The sequence below is a fragment of the Cupressus sempervirens genome, chromosome 11 (genome assembly GCF_028749045.1).
Source record: "Cupressus sempervirens isolate cs-2001-9-10 chromosome 11, ASM2874904v1, whole genome shotgun sequence".
Taxonomy (NCBI): Eukaryota; Viridiplantae; Streptophyta; class Pinopsida; order Cupressales; family Cupressaceae; genus Cupressus; species Cupressus sempervirens.
The window spans coordinates 614,229,045-614,250,531 of NC_143128.1; the positions used below are offsets into that span (position 1 = coordinate 614,229,045).

Sequence of the window (21,487 nt, forward strand, 5' to 3'; positions counted from 1 at the left end):
AATTGGATAAATGAAGAGTTTAATTATTCTTTGGATGTTATCATGTATATTATATTCATTGCAATATTGTTATCACTAGTATCAGTGATATGTCATATCACAGATATAGTAATATGAAATTGTATCATGTGTTCATTGATACCACATGCTAAGAAGATTTAGATAGATATAAAGTATCATTATATACTTAATCAACGTAATTGATGATGCTAGATATGTTCTCTCAGTATGATTATCAAGTTCAGAAGGAGTGTTAAAACTATAACTACGATCACCATACTAGTTTGACTGTGCAGATCGCATAGACTTCATCTTCATGTAATATTGTCTAAAGGCTTATTAACACATTGCACCTTGACTAGGCATGATTGACAATTTATTGTGATGAGTATATGTTAGTATTAACCTTAACTAAATGTAGTTATGTTTGTTTGTTAAACTATATCTTTTTTTAGGCGCTAATTATGAGAGAGCATTGTGGGCCGACCTAGATAGGGTCATGCCCCTTTAAGGGGCATGCAATTTGGTTATGGTATATGAGTAAGGTGTGGTTGTAGTTAAAGAGCACACAATAGAATATCAAGTCTACTCCTTTAAGCAACTCTACCAAAAATTGAATACTTGCTGAGAAAATATATTTCAAAATAACAATTAATATTGACATCTCATTTCAAGGTCAAATAGAAGGAAGATCAGAACAACCATACAAAAAGATATTATCTCAAATCTGGTTACTTAGAATTTGCATAAACTTTATAGATCGGGTTTTAAAACCCAATCAAAAATTCATGCTATGGAAGGGTAAATACATGTTGGAGGACTTGTAATGTTGAGTTTAAAACTCAACTAGGCATGTGTGCAGAGTTTTCTAACTTCTAGAATGAACTTTGCAAAAAGAAAAAATGGAGATATGATGGAATTGAGCAAACAACTTGAGGTGCTAGACCATGCTCAATATCACTTAACTAGTGACTTCAAAAGTGTGCCGAAAGGACCCAAGCTAAAAACTATAAAAATATTATAGAGTTATTCCATGAATTTTCCCATGCTAAAATTGAGGACAGTAAGTAGCTCTGACTAGGAACTTGTTTCAATTATAGAAACAATTGAAGGGGCTAGAATCTAGACTTCTAAGTGCCTTATTTGTCTATCAATTGGACTATAGAGTTGTACAACAAAAGACGATCAAAATGACACAAATCACTAAAAACAACCTACTGAAATAAGACCTAAATTTGCGAAATTACACTTATTGTGAAGGGAAACTAACCCAACCTAAGCTAATCAATAATAGGAACTTCAAATGAAACCATTAACTAGATTTCCAAAACTATTTCCCTTCTTAAGCAAGGTGGACTATTTTACATGAACATAGACAACCAGATATAGATGATGCGAGAACAATGATGTCATGAATTGATGCACCACTTCTTAGAAGAAATGAAAAAAAAAAATGATTTGCCTCCTCTAATGGATTTTATTAAATGGTATTCTAGTGTGGACCAATAGATGTAGATTGCCCCTACTAAATTGCAAATGCATCTTTGGCTCCATTCTTAATTGTATTTTCATAATTAGGTACAAGAGTCACCTTCAATGACTTATAGGCTTCGAACCAAGCTAGATGTCTCATTGAACATCCCTTGATAGGACAAATTCAAAATTATTCTTACCAATTAAAACCTCAACCACAACTTTATGATGAATAGAATGAGTTATCTCATGTGATTTAGATGAAAGCATAGTTGCATTGCTTTCTTTTTTTCACAAACTTCAAATTTAGGAGTTGTTGAATTGTCACCAAGACTTGAACAAGACTCCTTTATTATGTTTTTGATAAGATCTTCATCGAATTCTTTAATAGTTCTCTCATTCACAATATGTTCAAGTTTATGACCTTGAACAAAGATGTATTCTTGTCATCTCATCCAAATTGACTGAAACCTTCTTACAAATCCATCTTTTCACAACTCAAGACATGATTTTTCTCATTTATCTGTACCTTGGAAAAGAGGCTTTCATTAACCTCTTGATAACACAATAACCAAATATGAGTCATCAACTATATTTATTTCCTTCTATAAGAAATTAACAAAAACAATTTTTTTTATATTCACATCGTTGCATTTGTTGGCGATGCCTTAAGAGAAAGCCTCTTTGGCAGCGGGATGAGCCTTTGGTCCTAATAGAAAAAGTTGAAGCAACATTTAGGTGACTCCTCCTTGGAGTATTTTGGTGAGGATTTGAGAACAAATCTTGAGATGTCTACTTTTCAAGAGCTAGCAATTCATTAGCCGACATTTGGACCATAAAATTTGTTATGTTGGTTAGAGATGACTTCAAAGGACTTCTTATTTTCTAACAAGAATCAAATCATCCCTAATTTCAATTGCCAAAGTTTGTGCAGCTGCAAGATTAGCTAGGGTTTCTCAACAAAAAATCACCTTAGACAGTTGAGATTTGAAAAAAAAATCACTCCAAATTCTCAATTGTAAGCTAAGAAATGCTATGAAGTTGAACAAGAAAATTTTGTTCATTTATGTCAAGAATTCAATGATGTGTTTGCATGGACATACGATGATTTCAAGGGTTTTGACCCAAGCTTGTTTCTACATACCATAGATTTGAATAGGAATGCAAAACCTATTAGGCAAAAGCAAAGACCAGTAAATCCTAGAATTGAGCCATTGAGGAGAAAGGAGTTATCCAAGTTGATAGAGGCCAATATAATTTTTCGTATTAAGCATTTCTCTTGGGTAGCTAACATTGTTCCTGTTACGAAGAAGAATGGGGCAATTAGATCGTGTGTAGATTTTAGATACCTTAATAGGGCTTCTCTCAAAGATCACCATCCTCTCCCTTCCATGGAGCAAATCTTGTTTAAAGTTAGTGGTTCAGAGAGATTTTCTTTCTTGAATGGGTTTTCTGGTTATAATCAAGTGTTGTTCCAAGAATCTGATAGATAAAAGATTGTTTTCACTACCAAATGGGGTACTTACGCCTATAGCAAGATGCCTTTTGGACTAACTAATGCAAGTGCTACTTTCCAAAAGGCAATGGAGATGGCTTTCAAGAATATGATTGAAGAATTTGTTTTGGTCTACCTAGATGATATAACAGTCTACTCCAAGAATGTGGCAAATAATTTTGGTCATCTAAGGCAAGTGTTTATTAAGTGTAGAGAATATGGTGTATCCCTAAATCCAAGCAATTGTGTGTTTGTCACTAATCAAGGGAAATTGCTTGGACATATTGTGTCTAAGGAAGGTTTGACTATTGACCTAGAGAGAACAGAGGCAATTTTTGCTCTCCCACTTCCTACTCATAAGAAAGGGTTGCAAAGCTTCCTTGGTAGAATTAATTTCGTAAGAAGATTTATTCCTAATCTTGCTACCATGGTTAAGCCCCTTATAGCTATGCTCAAAAAGGATATGGTCTTCACATGAACAAAGGAAGGTAGAGCCAGTTTTGAAGAGATTAAGGCAGCAATAGCATCAGCTCCTACCCTTATCAATCCCAATTTTGATAAGGATTTCATTCTCTATACCCTTGGTGGTGATTCAAATATATAAGTTGTCTTGACTCAATTAAATGATACAAATGAAGAACAACCCATAGCTTTTTTCAATGAAGGGTTAAAGGACTATGAAGATAAGTACATTTATGTGGAAAAGCAAGTTCTCTGTGTCATGAGAGCCTTAAAGAAGTTCAAACATCTTTTGTCACATAATAAGATCCAACTCCTAGTTCCTCATGTAAGTGTGAAGAACTTTCTTTTAAATAAAGATGTCAATGAGAAGAGGGCTAGATGGATCACTAAATTCATGGAGTATGACATAGATATCAAGATCACCAACTTGGTCAGAGGTAAAGGACTATGTGAACAGATGATTTCATCTCAAGAGCCAATTGAGGTTGCTCTAATTATAGAAAATGCAGAACGAGCAGGAGATGGAAATCTAAATGATTGGATACATGACATGACAACCTTCTTGTTAGGAGGAGGATATCCACAAGGGTTAGACATAGCTAAAAGAAGGCAATTTAGATTACAATCTATCCCCTTTGTCTTAATGGATGGGATTCTTTTTAGAAAGGATTTCAATGGAGCCCTATTGAGATGCATCAACACTGATCAAATTGATAGGATGATTAAAGATTTTCATGATGGTCTTGATGGTGGTCATTTCTCAGCTAGAACAATAGCTATGAAGATTATGAGAGTTGGTTATAACTAGCCAACTCGGTTCCATGATTTTTATAAACATGTTAAGAAATGTGAGAAGTGTGCTTTCTTTTCAAGCAAACAGAGATTAGCAATGCTTCCTCTCCATCCTATCAAATTGATCAACCATTTGCCCAATGGGAGCTATATTTTATTGGTCCAATCAATCTACCTTCTAGCTCTAGTCGCAAATGGATCTTAGCTGCTATAGATTACTTTGCAATGAGAGGCAGTAGCCTTGAAGGACGCCACAAAGATTTTAGTAGTTGAATTCCTTGATGGGATTGTAACCAAATTTGGTACTCCTTCAACCATAATATCAGATAATACTAAGTCTTTTGTTGGGACCCATATTTGTTCTTGGGTAGTTGATCATGGTATCTATTTTAGCACCTCCTCAAATTACTACCCCCAAGGTAATGGCTTAGTTGAGTTCTCTAATAAGAATCTGATTAGAATAATGAAGAGGACTATTAAGGACAACCACAAGTGTTGGCATTCAAAATTAAAAATTGCCCTTTGGGCTAACAGAATTACACCTAAGAGGGCTATTGGGAATTCACCTTTCATGTTGGTTTATGCAAGAGAGGCCAGACTTCTATCTCACTAGAGTTCCCTTCCCTAGAATTAGCTCATCAATTGGAGCTAATTGAACATGATGCCATCACTGCGATGGTGCTGGAGGAAAAGAGGCAATAGGCTATGCATACACTTGGAATGCATAAGCAATAGGTCAAGAAGAGCTTTGACGGGAGGGCCAAAGCTAAGGTTTTCAGAGACAGAGGCCTTGTTCTCAAGTGGGATGTAGACAAAGCTAAACCAGGTAGGCACTCAAAATTTGATGTTATTTGGAGTGAACCTTATGTGATCACCAGTTGCAAGTAGGCCAATGCTTTCCAACTATCCAAGCCAACTGGTGATGTCCTACCAATTCTAGTTAATGGAATTTATCTCAAACCCTATTTCTAGTGAGAGTTAGGGTTTCTTGTACATTTTAGGTTGGTTCCAGTTTTTCACTAAGTGTCAGGCACAAGTTATCTCTCTATGAGATAGCCACATTTTGAAAGTTTTGAGGTTGTAGAGACAACATAGGCATATTGTTTTAGAGTTTTTTGTTGTTGCAGAGGTTGTAGCTTTTCAGTGTTTCGATTTTGCAGAGTAGATTTCATGTTTTTTATGACTCCATAGCCCAATGGATACTTAAGGTCACTGGTCATATGCATAGTAGGCTTGCATCCCCTCTGAGTCGCCAAAATTGCTAGTCCTATTTGCCCTCCTGCCAAAATCAAGTTCTATCTCTCAAACATGCCCAATAGTTGTATTTATTCAAATATTCAAATGGCCTGATGTTATGAAATACATTTTTTTTAAAAACCTTGGGTTATGTTTTATTTCCTAAGTCTCCAAGTGATTGTGTGTTATTAAAATTTTGGTAGGTTTGCATCCTTTCATCCATATGATCTTCCAAGTTTTACGGCCGCCATTTTGTCATTGTCAGAAACTACATGACCAAAAATCATAATGACATAGCGACAACGTGTCACATATCCCAGGTGGGCCTTCCTTCTCTACGGTTGGTAGAGTTGTCAGACGAAGTACAGATAGCAAGATTTTATTGGTGCTTAACGAAAGTAGGCCAATTTCTTTATGTGCCTTATCCATTGTCTGATTGGAATCAATCAACGATTGTCGCTATATCGCTATGTGAAAATGTATGTTCATTTTCCTTAGCAAGATAGCAACGATGTGACACATGGACATGTGGGTCTTATTTCCATTGTGGGCCGCAAGTAAAGGGAAGAGTGTTAGATGAGTTGGCACGAGGTAGGGTTTTCATTGGTCGAAGTACTAACGGGAATCAATGCATCTTTGGGACCGTCAGATGGAAAGTAGATCGAGCATCGTCCTTATGTCGCCAACCAATGATGCAAGGTCATTATCCATGGTGACATAATGATAGGTGGACACATGTCTCAGCGGGCCTAAGTGGAGAGTAAAGTAGTAATAGTTACAGTTAAGTTTGTGGTTTCGCAAAGCTTAACAGTTAATAAGATAAAAACGTGGCAAAGTCATGTTGTGTAAACAGTCAACAAGTCAACATGGAATTAGAAGCTAGACAAGGTGGCAGAATATTTAAATGGCATTGGGCCACATGGCGGTCAAACTCATTTGTCTTGCTAACTTGTCTAACTTGGCATGTTTATAACAAAGAAATACAGTCTTTTGATGGCAAATATGATCTTCTTGGTCATTCACAACCACTCTTCGTTTTTCTCCATGCTTGATAAATGCAAAGGACATTTGAACATCATCCTGGGTTATCCATTTTGCTTGGTTATACATTAATGGTCATCATTTCTATCTTCTCAAAGTTATGTTTGGTAAATAGATATGATTTTCCTGCATTTAGATGTGTATCATGATCAGATTATTCCCTAGTTTTGCAGTGATTGTTCTTTGCAACCATTAATGCAGTGGTTGAGTTTTGTCTTAGGGTAGAGCTATCTAAGTTATGCTTGCACTATAAAAAGAAAATTTGTAACCCTTGCTGGGGTCGATCATTTTTTCTCTAATTCTGCAACAACAATATTCTATACTCTGCTATGGTAATTCCCTTTTGTCTATGAATGAATGTAATCTCTTATGTGCCTCATTCTCCATTAATATAAGTGTAAACCCATTCTTACCTTGTTGATGTATTTGTTTTCATTCCTCAATCTGCATAAAAGTTCTACTATTTCCCCTTTGAGTGTTATAAAGTGAAGTCCCTTCCTCATAATATCAACTTGGTTCCTGATATGTGTGTGATTGTTGAGTCAAAACAAAGGTTGAATTATTGTCCTCTAAGATCATATTCATGAATAGTGCATTGCTACGCAAAGATATGATTGAACAAACTATTTTGTTGTATCACCCCATTTGGATTAGATTAGGTAGTCTAGCTTTCATGCATTTCTTCTTCCCCGTCCTCTCAAAGAATAGTAAAGTGCACCTTGATAGTAAGGAAGTCGGCCTTCTCCGAAGACTCAATCTCACAGTTCAAGTCCCACAGCTTGGAGATTGTTTCTATGTTTCACAAGGTTGCCCTTAGGTAAAAACTTTAGGCAGGTGTACAAACTTTTGTGACAACAATTTCTATAGTAGCCCAATGAGTGATAGTTTTGGTTATAAGATTCTCAGATCAATCTACAACTACTCTTTTAAGTGTCTCAATGAACAATCTCACAAAGACATATTCATGTTCCACATCAAGAACTCCACGTGGATTGTAGGAAGTTGTGATGCTCTCATGAAGATGTTGCTTGTCATCGCTAAAGAACTTGGGAAAGTTCTTTTACAAACCATGAGGAAGAGCATGTATGGATGGTGTCAAATTCAAAAGGACCAAAATTATTTTGCAAAGGACCTTGTGCAACCATTTTACATGTCCTTAGTGAAAGTTTGACAAACTACAAGAAATGAAATTACAATCAATAGGATATTGGTATATTTCAACCAATAGTGTTAGGCCTTTATTTGCATATCTTATACCCAACAGAGTTGCAAAAATTGTTGGTTGAATATTTTGCCATTGACTTAAATCAACCAATTGCAAAATAGTAAATTCAACCATAGTGTGTGAGACACGAGTCTCTCCTTATTGTAAGGGAAGGCTCCCGCAGTACATTGCTAATAAATTTAACTAATACAAGGTAGACAACCGAACGTGGTCAACTACACTCAAGGACACTTAGTTAATGTCTCAAAAAGCATGCCTAAAGGACCAAGGTACAAAACAAGCAAATTTTATAGGGTTAACCCATGATTTTTGCGACACTATAATTGAGGAAAACAATAGTCAGCATTCAAGACTATTATTATGTTTGGATATTATTGGTTATTTGACTTTGTATTAAATGTTTGTCAGCTTCAAATAATTGCAAGCATTTGTTGGTTCACGGTTGTGTTCTTGGCAACCTTCTAACTTTTAAAGAAACTAACTATTGTCAAAGAAAAAAGTATGACCTTGTCAGATCACTCCGACCTTGACTGACCATCTGTAGTCTTCTTCTATAATAATTTTGTGAGGAAACAAAGATAGATTTATTACTCACATGTCTGGTTTACATTGTCAACTCTATTATAATTTATATATTCATTATATGAATATCGGATAGAGAAGTAGAAACATTCCACTTCAACTTTCAGTTTTCCATGTCAAACGGTTTGTAAATGGAATGCTCTTGTGCCTTGATACTGTCTCTATGAGCATCAATTCGTGCAAGAATGTAATCATACACCACCTAGATATTTAGTAAAAGCAGATGCTAGGGACGTGCTCATATTATAAAATTTCAAGTTGCTCATAGTCATACCAAAATGTAAGAAAGGCTTAGGCACTGGTACTATTATTGACAATATGCTAATCACAGTTCGCCAGTCTCTCACAATACAATTACAACAACAGAAGATAATTAGGATTTTAAACAACAGAAATTGCATATCAACTTATTCCATCCTCCAGCTCACTTAAGAACCCTTGTATCTACTCTCCTGTATATACTGATATTTGCTTCAAGTAGTTCTTCGTCATGGGGAGAAGCATGGTTGAGGGAAGTTTCCAAAATATGAAGACTAAGAAAGTAAGGTCAGTGTTATCATACAGAATTTTCAAGTGATAGCCAGAGATCATAAATAAAAGATTATGAATGCTTGATAACAATTCAGATAAGGCATAGGGTCTACCTGCTACATTCAAACATGCAAAGAACCAGTTCCTGCAATAAGACATGAACTTCATTCTAATGGCATTAACATAAAGTTGCACTTCAGAAAAACAAAATAATTTACACTTCCACAAAATTAGTTATTTGTCATTCAGTAACATTTGCATTTTCAATTAAGTATTTGTGCAACCAATTTCTTGCAGTGGTGAATGCATGTTCAGCATCTTTATCTTCCTCAGGAGACTCTGGATGGTGAGCAAATCCATGACCTCTACCAGGATAAACACAGACTTGAGATCCTTTTATTTGACTCTCCATTTTATGCAAAAAATCAACAGGACACAGTGGATCATTCTCACCAACTATAAACAATACAGGTATTTTTAATTGAGCAGCCAAGGAAGGATCTATTCTGCTTCCATAGAAGCAAACTGCTGCACCAAAATGAGACTGTGTATCTCTGGCAAGAGTTTCAACTAAGCGACCACCTCCAAAACAGAAACCCACAATACCTATCTTATCAGATATTCCAATTGCAGAAAATTCATCTAAAAGCCATTTTGCAGATATATCAATGTCACTTGCAACTCTAGCTGGTAGATGCTTTCTTCGCCATTCTTCAAATTCACTCTGAGGTCTATCCTTGTGCCAAGGTTCTCCCCGATATAAATCCGGCACCAATACACTGCATAAAAAGAACAACTTTTTTATTGACCTTCACCAAAATATTAATCAGAAGTACTTGAGTTGAATAACGAGGAATTGTACCCCTGTCCAATCATTGCAATTTTATTGTTTCTAGGTGGTGTTTCACATTTGTGGACACATAACTATACAAAATACAAGAAAGTTTGACAAAAAGGTCCTATATGGTGTAATTACAAGGTCTTAATTTTGTGTAGTCAGACTATCTTCTAGAAAATATGTTTACTAAGTTTACTAAATTGCATTTATTTGCTAGCAATGTTTTCCCTAATTCCATATACTAGTATGCAAATCCCATAAGAATTTTTTACAATATTAATGATTTGTCTTTTTAATCATTCAACTTGCATCAATTTGTATGTTAGCATCAATGAAGTCTCAAAAGATCATAAAACAGAGAAGTTTCTTTTAAAAGTAAAGAAACCAGAAAGCATGCCACCAGAAATATACTAATTGTCTCGGTGGTCAGGAGAACAAGTTTTGGTGATGCTGGTGGGTAACTATTTAAGAATACATAAGAATTAATATTTGACTTTTGAAGTACAAATAAATTAAAAATATGTAAAAATAAATACATGCCAACCAGAAGAAATTGGAAACTTTAACTAGTAAGTACAATAACCATCTATTGAGTCCACAATCTATCTAATAAACTGATAGTAAGGATCATAGGCATACAATGAACTTACAAAACCTGATTTAGAATAATAAATGCCAAAATAAGAATGATGCATCATGCAAAGAACATAACTAGCTCAACAATCAGACTCATTATTGGATGTTGGTGACCACTAATCAGACCAATTGTTGGCCTCTAAGTCAACTGCTTCCCACAACAAACTCCAACAAGCTGCATATCATGTTTCTCATGATTTCTTGTCAGCTCCTTGAGCTCTACATCCTGATGGAACACTAATTTTTCAAAAATTTAAGGTCCCAACCACCATGGCAAAGGAAGAATCTTTAGATCTTACCCACTACTTATATTCAAACAAAATGCTTCAAAGCATTAAAATTCATGAGCAGGACAGTTGTAAGAGGTTCACAAAGATTTAAAGAAAGAATGAATAGACAAATAGTGAAATATTTAATTTGATTTCAAGGTTACTAGATGTTAAAATGAACAACTATGAAATACACTGGTAATGCATTATGAATTTGATCAATCAAACTCTGAAATGGATCGAGGCATGCTGTAATATATCCAGAGAATAGATTTGTTTGAAAACCACAATCAAGAACAACATATCTATAACACAATAGTGCAATGGAATCAAATAAGTATATGTGAAGGAAAATCAAGTCAATCTGAACATAAAACTTATTTCTGATACATGCAGATAAAGAGGTAATATTTATACCAGTTGTAGTCATGGAATCCAAAGGTGGGAAGTAAATACAGAAGCAAAGAAATAGTCTGTTTATGATACAATGATCAGACAGTGATTAGGAAACAAATAGTATATCATATTCAGCACCAGAAAGTCAGAGTGTGTAAATTTGAAGCTTGTTTCAGATTATAGAGGTGTGAATATGCCAATCTTATGGGTCTTTGCTGGAAAAGCATTACATGATGGCATACAACTCTACAGCCCCAAATACTGGTAAAGGTAGGGAGAGATGATATTGCCGGATGTATAGATAGAAGAATACCTACCAAAATTATTTGCTCGTGGATTCAGTAAACTTAAAGCACATTTCAGAGACAACTAGCAATTATAAAGACCACTGAAAATAAATGAATTTCTGGCACATAGAGAATGCACCGGGTGAGTTAATGTTGAAGGATTAAGCGAGGAGGCATTACACTAGCAAAAGGGTTGTAAGTTATCTAACACAGCAGAATTCTGGGATAAATACCAGAGCAATGGAAGGAACTGAGATGCTGGAGCAAGGAGATTTGCAACGATAGGAGATTTGATTAATATATTCTACATATCTAATGTTATTATGTTTTGGCTGCAGGTATATGGGATTCACGATAGGAAGGAGGATACAGTCCCACTGAAAGATAGTAATGAATGCATAGAACGATCCTTGCAAATTTCTGAGAAGCAGTTTGAGAAGCCTACGCAAATCTGGAGTGTAGAGACTACAGGACCATGTAGCAGTGCCCAGAACACCACCGACGAAAAACCCTTCCAGTTTAGAGTCACGAAATGCCTGGGTTGAATGTTACGTTATTTGGAGGATATAAACAGTGAACGCACATGGGAAATCCGGAGACTTATGCGAATATGTATTGGAACGAAGCTCCTGTATGAAACGTCCATTCAAATCATCTAATTTGATAGCATCCTGGGAACCTTCACATTCCTATATCTGGCATTGCGCGAAAGAAACAGAGAACAAGTCGCAGGCGGGAATAATAATTATGTGCCTTGCCAGGGCATCAAAGTTTCAAATAATTTATTATCACTAATAAAACATAGAACTATGCAACCTATCGGTTGTTATTAAATCAAAATTATGTTTCAGTTTTAGTTATAAATTGTTAAGTTATAGTCAGGTGCTATGAAAAGATGTGTTATTTTCTGAAGCACCCTTTCATCATTTATAAATACAAGATGTAATATCAAACAGTATATATATTCATATTTTAAATTTTTATCTATCCTATGCTCTATGATGTATTATATTTTTCATGTGCAAAGAAATGATTTTTGAATTAAGCTTGTGGATGGTGAATTATCGAATAAATTCTTGTGCGATTCTGGAGTTGAACTATATTGGACAAAGATGTATTTATTTTAATTTATTTGCATTAGAGTTTTAAATTATTATTAAGTTGTGTCCTTTATAAATGTTTTTTATTATTTTCTATAAATATTTTAATATTCGAATAAGTGGACTGGGTAATTATTGCATTTAAAATTTGATAAACATAAATATTGTGAAATATTTAATTAGTTTCATATTTATATTTAATTTGTCTCGACAAGAGTTAAAGTGCATTTTAGAATAGTTTAAATTGCGTTTATATAATTGATCCGTTGCATCTAAATTATTAAAATTGTTTATAGTTTAAATATATTAAGCTTTATAAAGTTGTACATCTCAACTTATACTATTGACTCTGATTGCCCATTTAATTAAGCACTAGTCTTTCACTCCTTATTCATAATCCATATGCTGGCAAATGTCTCATTTTTTTTCCTTTGAGGAATTAATATATTCATTTGTTGCATTCATTCTTTATTTAAAAAATTATCACATTTATACAGTCATTTATTTTTATTTTTAAATTCATAATTTGCAAATTTGAAGTTTTCTATATTTCTTGCCATTAGGAAAACTTTCATTGTATTTGTGCTTTACCTAATATGCTTTAAGCATCTTGGATATAAGGTGGTTGTCTAGAATCAAGTACACCCACCTCGGTTTTGCACAACCGGAACTGCAGGGAACTCAGACTGTATTGTTTAGTTCCGTCAAGTTAGCCTTAACTGGTCGGATATCCCAGCATCGAGCAGGCAAGGCTCATAGGATTCCGATCTGTGGTTTTGGGAACCAACACATCCCACCATGTTGCTACACTTTCATTGTGCTGAGGTGTCTTTTGATCAATGAAACGTGAGAATTTGTATATAATAAAATCCTACTTTGTTCCCCTCGAGGTAGGTTTGTTCCTCTTAACAAAATGGATGAAGCTTTATGTCAACCACTTTCTCTTAATAATAGAGGAATTAAAAAAATATGTGAGTGAATGGCAAGCAGATGCAACAATCATGGGAGTCCATTTAATTGCCACCAACAAACTGGCTATACTAGGATAGCTTCAGAGGCTGATGCCCTGCTGTTCAGCAAGGGGCTAAGGTGCTTGAACAATGTTTCAAGGATTTGATAGCACACACTATTTGGTCTTCTCTCAGAAAAAGCCACTCACAAAAAGAATGTTGTGAATCAATATGCAATGGCAAGTGCTCTTGCAGGATATAGCAATGGAGCAAAGGAAACCTAAAACTATACCTAAACTGTTCTAAAAACAAAAACAAAAACAAAAAGGAAAATGAAAAATGGGGAAAAGTGGAAAAGGTTAAGAGGGGGAAAGGGAGAAAAGGGGGAAAGAGAAATGAGAAAAACAAGACTGCTCAACCAAAACTAAAAGCAACCACTGACTTGGCAAACCTCATGTGTAATCACAATAAAACCCACCCAAGCAATCATCACTCCTAGCTCTACATGAAGGAAAGAGCAATGTAATCATTTAAGGAAAGTAAAACAGAGAAATGATTATATCTGGAAATGAAAGGGACAATACGATACAATCACCCTAAAATCACGTGCAAGCCGTGACAAGAAAAATCATTTCCAAGAACATGTTGAAACAAAGTAATCTTATTCACAAAAATTAAGATTCATATAAGCTATGGTGATTACACTCCCAGATAAACAGATTCAGCTGTGACAAAGAAAGGGACTCTCCACCAAATTAAATGCAGAGGAGAAATCACTCTTCCCAAGTTTCTCAACATAGCTAAATAATGAGATATTTATATACCTACAAAGTACAAGGTACAATCAATTACATCCCTCTAAGTCACAAGCATTAATGTTTTGATCTCAAGAGAGTTATAATTTGTGATGAAGATAAAAGCAGCCATTTAGTAATGCTATAGTTCACCTTGTGTCTCTCAATTGGCTTCAAAAAATGAAAATGTCATATAGGAAAGAAATATATAACATGAGGTCTGTTTCTGATCATTTTGTAACCATACCACTTAAATTCTCAATACCAAACGGGCATGTAAGCATACTTGAGCAATAGAGATCTTGTTGCAGCAAATATCCATTACCAATCAATGGTTGTCCGTTTAATCTCTCAAAGAGGATTAGATTTGTTATAAATTTCACTGCCTCAAGCCATGTGCAAATAACAAGATATCACCAGATCATGATAATTTTTTGCTAATTTTATTTTAATTCTCTCTTGACGTAATGTCCCCTTTTCGAGCCATCAGCCTCTGATGCGTCATTAGCCTTTTCCATGATGGCCTTGTGGGCTAACCAGGTCTTGCCAAAGGTCAGCATAAGTTTCAACATAGGCATCTTCACTATCAGGCATATCAGAGTCAAAAAAGCAGGGATTTCTACTGCTTACTATTTATAGGAAGTCAGTTGGGATTTGTATTTCCAGGTTTGCAATATTGGACTTTGAATGTCTTGCCAAGAGCTTTTCCGAAAAGCTATTATTACATGGCTTTCTGAGTTCAATAGGATATTAAGTTGTTTCAATAAATGACTTTAAAATTAAAAAGAGGAATTAACAGGCCACTTTAACTTATATTATTCTCTTAAGTGGGAAAAAGACAATTAAAAGGGGAAAGAAAATAAAAATTGAAGAGACAGGTAAGGGAAGATGAAGAGTCATCGTGTTGTGCTTAAAAGGGGAAGAGAGCTCATCTTCAGCTGCTTGGATTATTGCCTGTTTGGAGAATTTGAGTTTCTCTTGGAAAAACATTGGGGGAGTTTACATCTTCCATTTCAAATCTCAGGATGCAAACCTTTAGGCCATTTCTGGTGGATTGGACATAGCCCCAGTTCATCACTGTAGTGGATTCAACACAGAGTTCACGTTAAGCTTACAGGTTCTTTATGTGTTCCAATCTAACTGTTGTCACTGTTTACAAGATTGGTTTTTGTATTGCTGAATATTATAATACAATAGAAGTTTATGAGGTTTTTCTATAGGAGAAATTGTTGTTGTATTGCTGATTTATAATACAATAAATAGTCTGGGATTGTATCAAACTCAGTATTTAACAAACATTTATCAGTTCATTTGCTGGTTTATATTACTGGTTGGTTTGCATGAGTTATCTATTTGTGCTGAAACTTGTTAATGAGAAAAATTGGTAGAATATTTATCACAGATATTATAGTGGTAGTAGAGCATCGAACCTACCAGCCTATGGGACATATTTTCAAAAAAGGTTAATCATTTCCAAAGTCAGAAATTATTTATCCTAGGAGCTTATTTTCTGATGTGAAATTGTAGTGCAGAAGTTTATATAGTGTGGAGATTTTATCAGACAGTTAGAATAAAGATTAACTTTTTTGTGAACCTTCGTGGCCTGAACTTCATAGAAGGAGCTTGTTATTATGTCGTTGTGCAAGTTCTTGCAAATTTCATATTGATTATGAAGATAGAATATCGTGGACTTATCATTACCAGTTGCAGAAAATATTTTAATTTGTTAATTCCTGAAGTGTCGTATGGGTGAACAAAATATTGCATGCCTAAATCTATTTGACAAACTATTCTCTCTATTCTGTGAACATGATAAATGTTGAGAGGCGAATAAGGCAATAGTAAGAAACCCAAAGCTTTCGCGGAATGGTATTTGGCTGAGAACTTTGTATTGGCCGTGAGTTTGCACGGAGTCCTCATTTTTCAGTGTAGCATTCGAACGAACAAAACTAACAATTGCAGTCATTCCTCTGGACGTCAGCTTTCTGGGTGAAGTTGTTATCGCAGATTACAGTCATTTTATTCTTTTTACTGAAGAAATGATAACTACAGGTCCTTGTGTTGCAGAGGTCGTTACCCAGTTCTATTGTTTAACGGGAAAAATAAATAAATTTGTAGCATTTTTGTGTTATTATTCATGGAAGGAAAGAAACAAATACCGGGCCTTCAAGAGACAAGTTGAGGCTGGTTACAAGCTGTCCATATATTCATCCGTCTGTCTTAGGTGCAAGTTTGTGTAAGACAGGGAAGCTTCTTTGAACAAGAACAAAGAACATCTTCTCTACAGTTCTCAGAATGTCAATAGCATTTACTCAGTGTTGTATGATGACACAGCAAAGCAGTATTGAAAGCCGATTCAAATTAGCGGAGGAGTTAAAATAAACCACAGCTTCTCCTCCTATTTGAGAGTGTTGTGTTTGAATCGTGCGATTATTCCTTTGGATGAAAAAGACAATCAATTGCGTAACGATCCTAACATAGAGTTAAGTGAGAGGAAGATTATTATTGAAGTAAATATTTGGAAGAGCCATGATGTTCAGAAAGTTCGCAATGGCAGCTTCCAAAGAAGAATTTTTGCAGAAGCTACAAGAAGATGACAACTGCACAATGGACAGTTTCTGAGTTCTTAGTGTAACGTTACAGGAACACCTACCATATTGAACAGAATCATTTTATCGTCCAATAACAATTATTGCAGATTCTGGATATTCTTTCAAGTACTAAAACAGCAGGAAGATCTTTCTAGAATAGGCAAGGTTTTTTAAAGACATTTGGGAAGATTGGAAGTTGCTCTACTCCTACTGCACAGGAAGTATAAGGCAATAAGCAAGCTAAACTAATCAATACAGAGTTCGGCGATAATCACACAATCATCTCCTAGGCCATTAACATTCACAGTAGCTAAGGCGCCAGGCAGGGCGTTCTTTTCCCAGAAAGGTTAGTCGTTGAGTTGCAGTGTCAGATCACGGTAGTCTCATTACTTCAGAACTTCCCATGTCTAAAGTTCATCATCGCCTTCATCAGTGGGAGCAGAAAAAGTAACTGGGTATTTGGAAATCCTTTGCAAAAGTGCTGAGTGTACAAAGTCATTATGTCTGATAATTGAGAGGACCGAATTCATTATAGCGAATAGTTTTAGTGGTTATCGTCCTTAGCTAGAGACTCATCCCTATCCGCTTGGTATGCTTATTAGTTACTTGGGAAGCTTGATGGGCTAAGGTTACTCAGCTTCTGAATCCTTAAGGCATCTTTGTTCTAAGATGAATATTAGTTTTGATATACATCATTCGTGGACCTTCATTTAGACCAGCAATTTCTGGTATTTCATGACTGTGTGAACAAGCAGAGATAGCACATATAGTATCTTCAAACACTTCAAAAATTGAAGCTAACGCCTCCTTAAGGATCGATAGCTAAAAATCTCAGAGCAAACAAGAAACTAGGATCTTGCAGTCCATCTTTTGAAGAAAATTGATTATTTCAACTGTTATACATGACAAGGCAAATGCAGAAGCTACAAAACAACCCACAGAATGGGCTGGGCAACATCAACTTCAGTGAGATTGGAGATTTTACATCCTAAACTGGTTTGAGAATTCTACAGTGCCAGCCATGTCTGCTGGGAAGATTCAATAGGTGACCAAGGGCATCACTTAAATGGAAAGGTACAAGTAATCTAAATTATAATAATGCAAGAACAGAGAGTCTCGGGGATTTGACAATTCGTCAGATAAATATTTTCTGATTTGGGAGCTTGCATTAAAGGTCAGAAGTACGTTCTATCTTTTCCCCGTGAGTTGTGAACGTTCAACTGGTGATTGAAGGATCTTTGCTAAATTTATCTGAGTCTTTACAATCTGATTACTGCACAACGTAGAAGTTACTATCTCAGTTTTATATATTTGAGATGGATGTTCTTTCCAAACCACCCATCGTACCTAGAGTAGTGGCGTTGTCAGCTTCCAGCAAGCCTTCCTTGCAACACCCCTACAACAGTAGCAAATAACAACTTGTCTGACAAAATTTGGTGAGATAAAAGATGTCGGTAAATTCTATATTGTAGCCGACAGGTAGAATAGTATCCAAACGGGCGCAACTGTTGAGTCACCCCTTCGGGAAAGTATATGTACACTGTCTGGAAGGGACTTTGAATCACCATAATCATTGTAAACATCATTGTAATGGGATTGTAAGCATTGAGTGCATATTGCATATATGAATAAAGTATCTATTCTGTGTTATATCTTGCTATACTACATGCGTTAAGTATCTTTACCCTGTATGGTAAACATTTGGCGCCGTTGCCAGACGAACCTGGAACGAAAGAAATGTTATGAAGATTAATGCCGAATTTGCTTAACAAGGATCAAAATAAGATAAAAGACAAGGATGAAATACGTACAGCACAGGAAGTTTAAATTTTAGCACAATAGGCAGAGTGCAGACCAAAGCTTCAGCAGATTGCCGACGGACATCGAGGGGGTGAGGGGGCACTCGCAGACCAAAGCTTCAGCAGATTGCCAACGGACATCGAGGGGGTGAGGGGGCACAAACGGAGAGAGTGCATTCACCTAGTAGGTCGAGGAGTGCCAAGGAATTGCTGGAAGAGACTCAACTACTGAATTTGGTGGAAGAAACAAGGGAGAAGTTCCTTAACCTGCATACGACGAGGATAGAACATCCGAATGGAAGGGAAGCAACTCGCACGGCTTGAAGTGCCGAGGGAGCACGAGTGTGTGAGTGAACTCTTTGTTCCCGATACACCTGACAAACGGATATAGGCGGAGAATCAAACAACTTTGCTTGAGGAAGATTTTCCTTCACCAGGTAATGCAGTTGTTGGAAGCAAGGTGGTTGTTCAGAGCAGTGCAGCTGTGCAGAACGAGGGTACTGTGAATAGCATGAGTACTTTGAACAACGTAGGTGTTCAAAACAGCACGGGTACACAAGTACCACAGAATCAAGCGAAAGTAGTAATGGCAGGACCCAAGGAGAAATTGCCGAAGTTTAATGGTGACAGAACGACAGATCCGATCAGACACTGCAAGACGTGAAACGATATGGACAGCACATGATATAAGAGATGAAGATGATTGGGTTCAGCAATTTCCAGCAACCCTTCAAGGTTTGGCAATTGATTGGTTTGCAGATGCCGACCCTCAGAAATTGACTAAATGGGAGGATGTCAGAAAGGAGTTCATAGCAGAGTTCCAACTACTATAGGACAATAATGAAATTGTAGCAAAGATATACAACACCAAGCAAGGAAAGAACAAAACAATTTGTGCCTATGCAAGACAGCTGAAAGAACAGGTTGGGAAGATGGAAAGTCAACTAGCTGACAGATTGAAGAAACGATGGTTTGTTGAGGGCCTACAGCTGGCTCTGAAAAAGAAGATGAAGATTGTACCACCAGCGTCATACGCTGATGCGTATAATCATGCGTGGATCTGGAAAGCAAACAGAAGACAAGTAAGAAAAAGAAGCATAAATGATTGGATTCAGACGATTCATCATCTAAAAGTAGCAGTAGCGACGAAGAATCAAACAAGAAAGTTCAAACATTACAGAAAGATATGCTAAGAATGATGAAAGAATTTAAGAATTTGAAAAAGAATCCGAACTCAGTGAAGGGAGAATTGTGGTGCGCGGATTGTAAAGATGGCCACACAAAGGGCTCATGCCCGAAGAAACAATTTTGTGATATCTACTAGGTGGCGGGACATTCCATAAAGGAGTACCCGTCTAATATGAAGTCAAAAGGACACCAACAAGTATTACTAACGCAAGAAGTGTCTGCTGAAACAAACACAAATAATGATGCAACTTCAAGAGGATATTGCAACAATAACAACTTCAGGAGGCAATAATAACAATGGAGGCCGAAGCCGGATACAGTATGACGTGAGCGGATGACTAATGATACAGCGTTGTGCGTGCAACCTCTAGGGGCACTTTGCCAGAGATTGTACCACGCAGGAGACACCACAGCTACTATGTAGATGGTGTGGTCTGGGAGACCACGAAGATTCAAAATGCCCAAAGCAAGGGGTAAATTTATTAAGCATCGAAGCATGTGATGAGAAGGTACTAGCCATTACACGTGAGCAAGCGAAGAAGGCAAAATACCCTGATGAAGAAAAAGAAAAGGAAAGGTTACAACAAGCATGAACAGAGCTAGAAAGACAGATGAGAACAAGGAAGTTACAAGTAAAAGAAGTTGTCGATACCTCAAAAAGGAACTTAGTTGAACAAAACATGATAAAGCAGATAATGCAAATAGGATTCCCTATTAAATTAAATGACCTTCTCACAATGCCACAGTTACGGATGGCCATTATGAATATGACACCGCTTCTGAGAACGACAAAGGAAATAGGAAGGGACAGTAGTGGAACAACGGTAGCAGACCCAATGCTACTGGCTCTTATGATAGGAAGGCATCCGACAGTAGTCGAGATGGGTATTCTGGTAACTATACTAATAGACACAATTGTGGATGGAGGGTCAGGTGTGAACGTGTTACTAGAAAATATATGAAAAAAGTTAAGACAACCCATGTTGTGGCCACCTACATTCCATTTACTCACGGCAGATCAGCATGGGATCAAACCGTTGGGAACCTTGATGGCATAGCCAGTAACTATTGAAACGCAACCATTCTTATTAGATTTTGTGGTCATTCCACTAAAAAAAAGAGGGTATAATGCTATCCTTGGACAGGGTTGGTTGGTGCAAGAAAAAGCAAAACATGACTGGAAACGAAACACCCTATCTATGGAATACAGAGGCAAAAGATTCATAATTGACTTGCATACACAAATAGCAGGGGAAGAGGCAATATCGTCAAACTCAAAAGGTGAAGGCGAGAGTGATGATGAAGGAAAGAAGAGAATGTAACCAGACGAAGGAGTATTGAGATTAGGAGGGTAGAATGATGACGACCTAGACTCGGTGAACAGACTATTCCATTGGCAGATGGAGGATTACGAGCTCTTTCCAAACTGTAATATGTTAAGGGTTGACGAAGGTGAGAAAGGAGAGGAAAATGAATGTCCGAAGGAATACAGAGAAGTGGAAGACAGAAAGGTGGCTACGGCTAAAATGAAGGAAAGAACATACTATACAAACCCAGAAAAAGGAAAGATTCCACCGTACAGTACACAGTGAGCGAACCGTGCGGAAAGAAAAGCTTACGATGCACCACAGAGTTAGTAGAAAGGTACCAACGGCAAGGAAAACACATTGTAAGGTCTATACAAAAAACAAAGAGGAAGGGCTTAATAAAAACTACAACAATATGGAGTGATGGTTCTAGAATCAAGAATACAATTGTTGACGACAAAGAATGGCAGCCAACGGAATTCATGGTACCAAATT

At 36.4% G+C, this 21,487-nt stretch overlaps 1 protein-coding gene across 1 annotated transcript in view; it reads right to left on the bottom strand.

The window, feature by feature from the left end:
• Positions 1 to 8,990: 8,990 nt before the first annotated feature.
• Positions 8,991 to 21,487, bottom strand: part of LOC149531191 (uncharacterized) — a 52,053-nt gene continuing 39,556 nt past the window's right edge. The window contains exon 3 of the mRNA XM_089810631.1: positions 8,991 to 9,616. Coding sequence (XP_089666757.1) covers positions 9,079 to 9,616 — 538 coding nt within the window. The 3' untranslated portion in view covers positions 8,991 to 9,078. The remainder of the gene's footprint in view (positions 9,617 to 21,487) is intronic.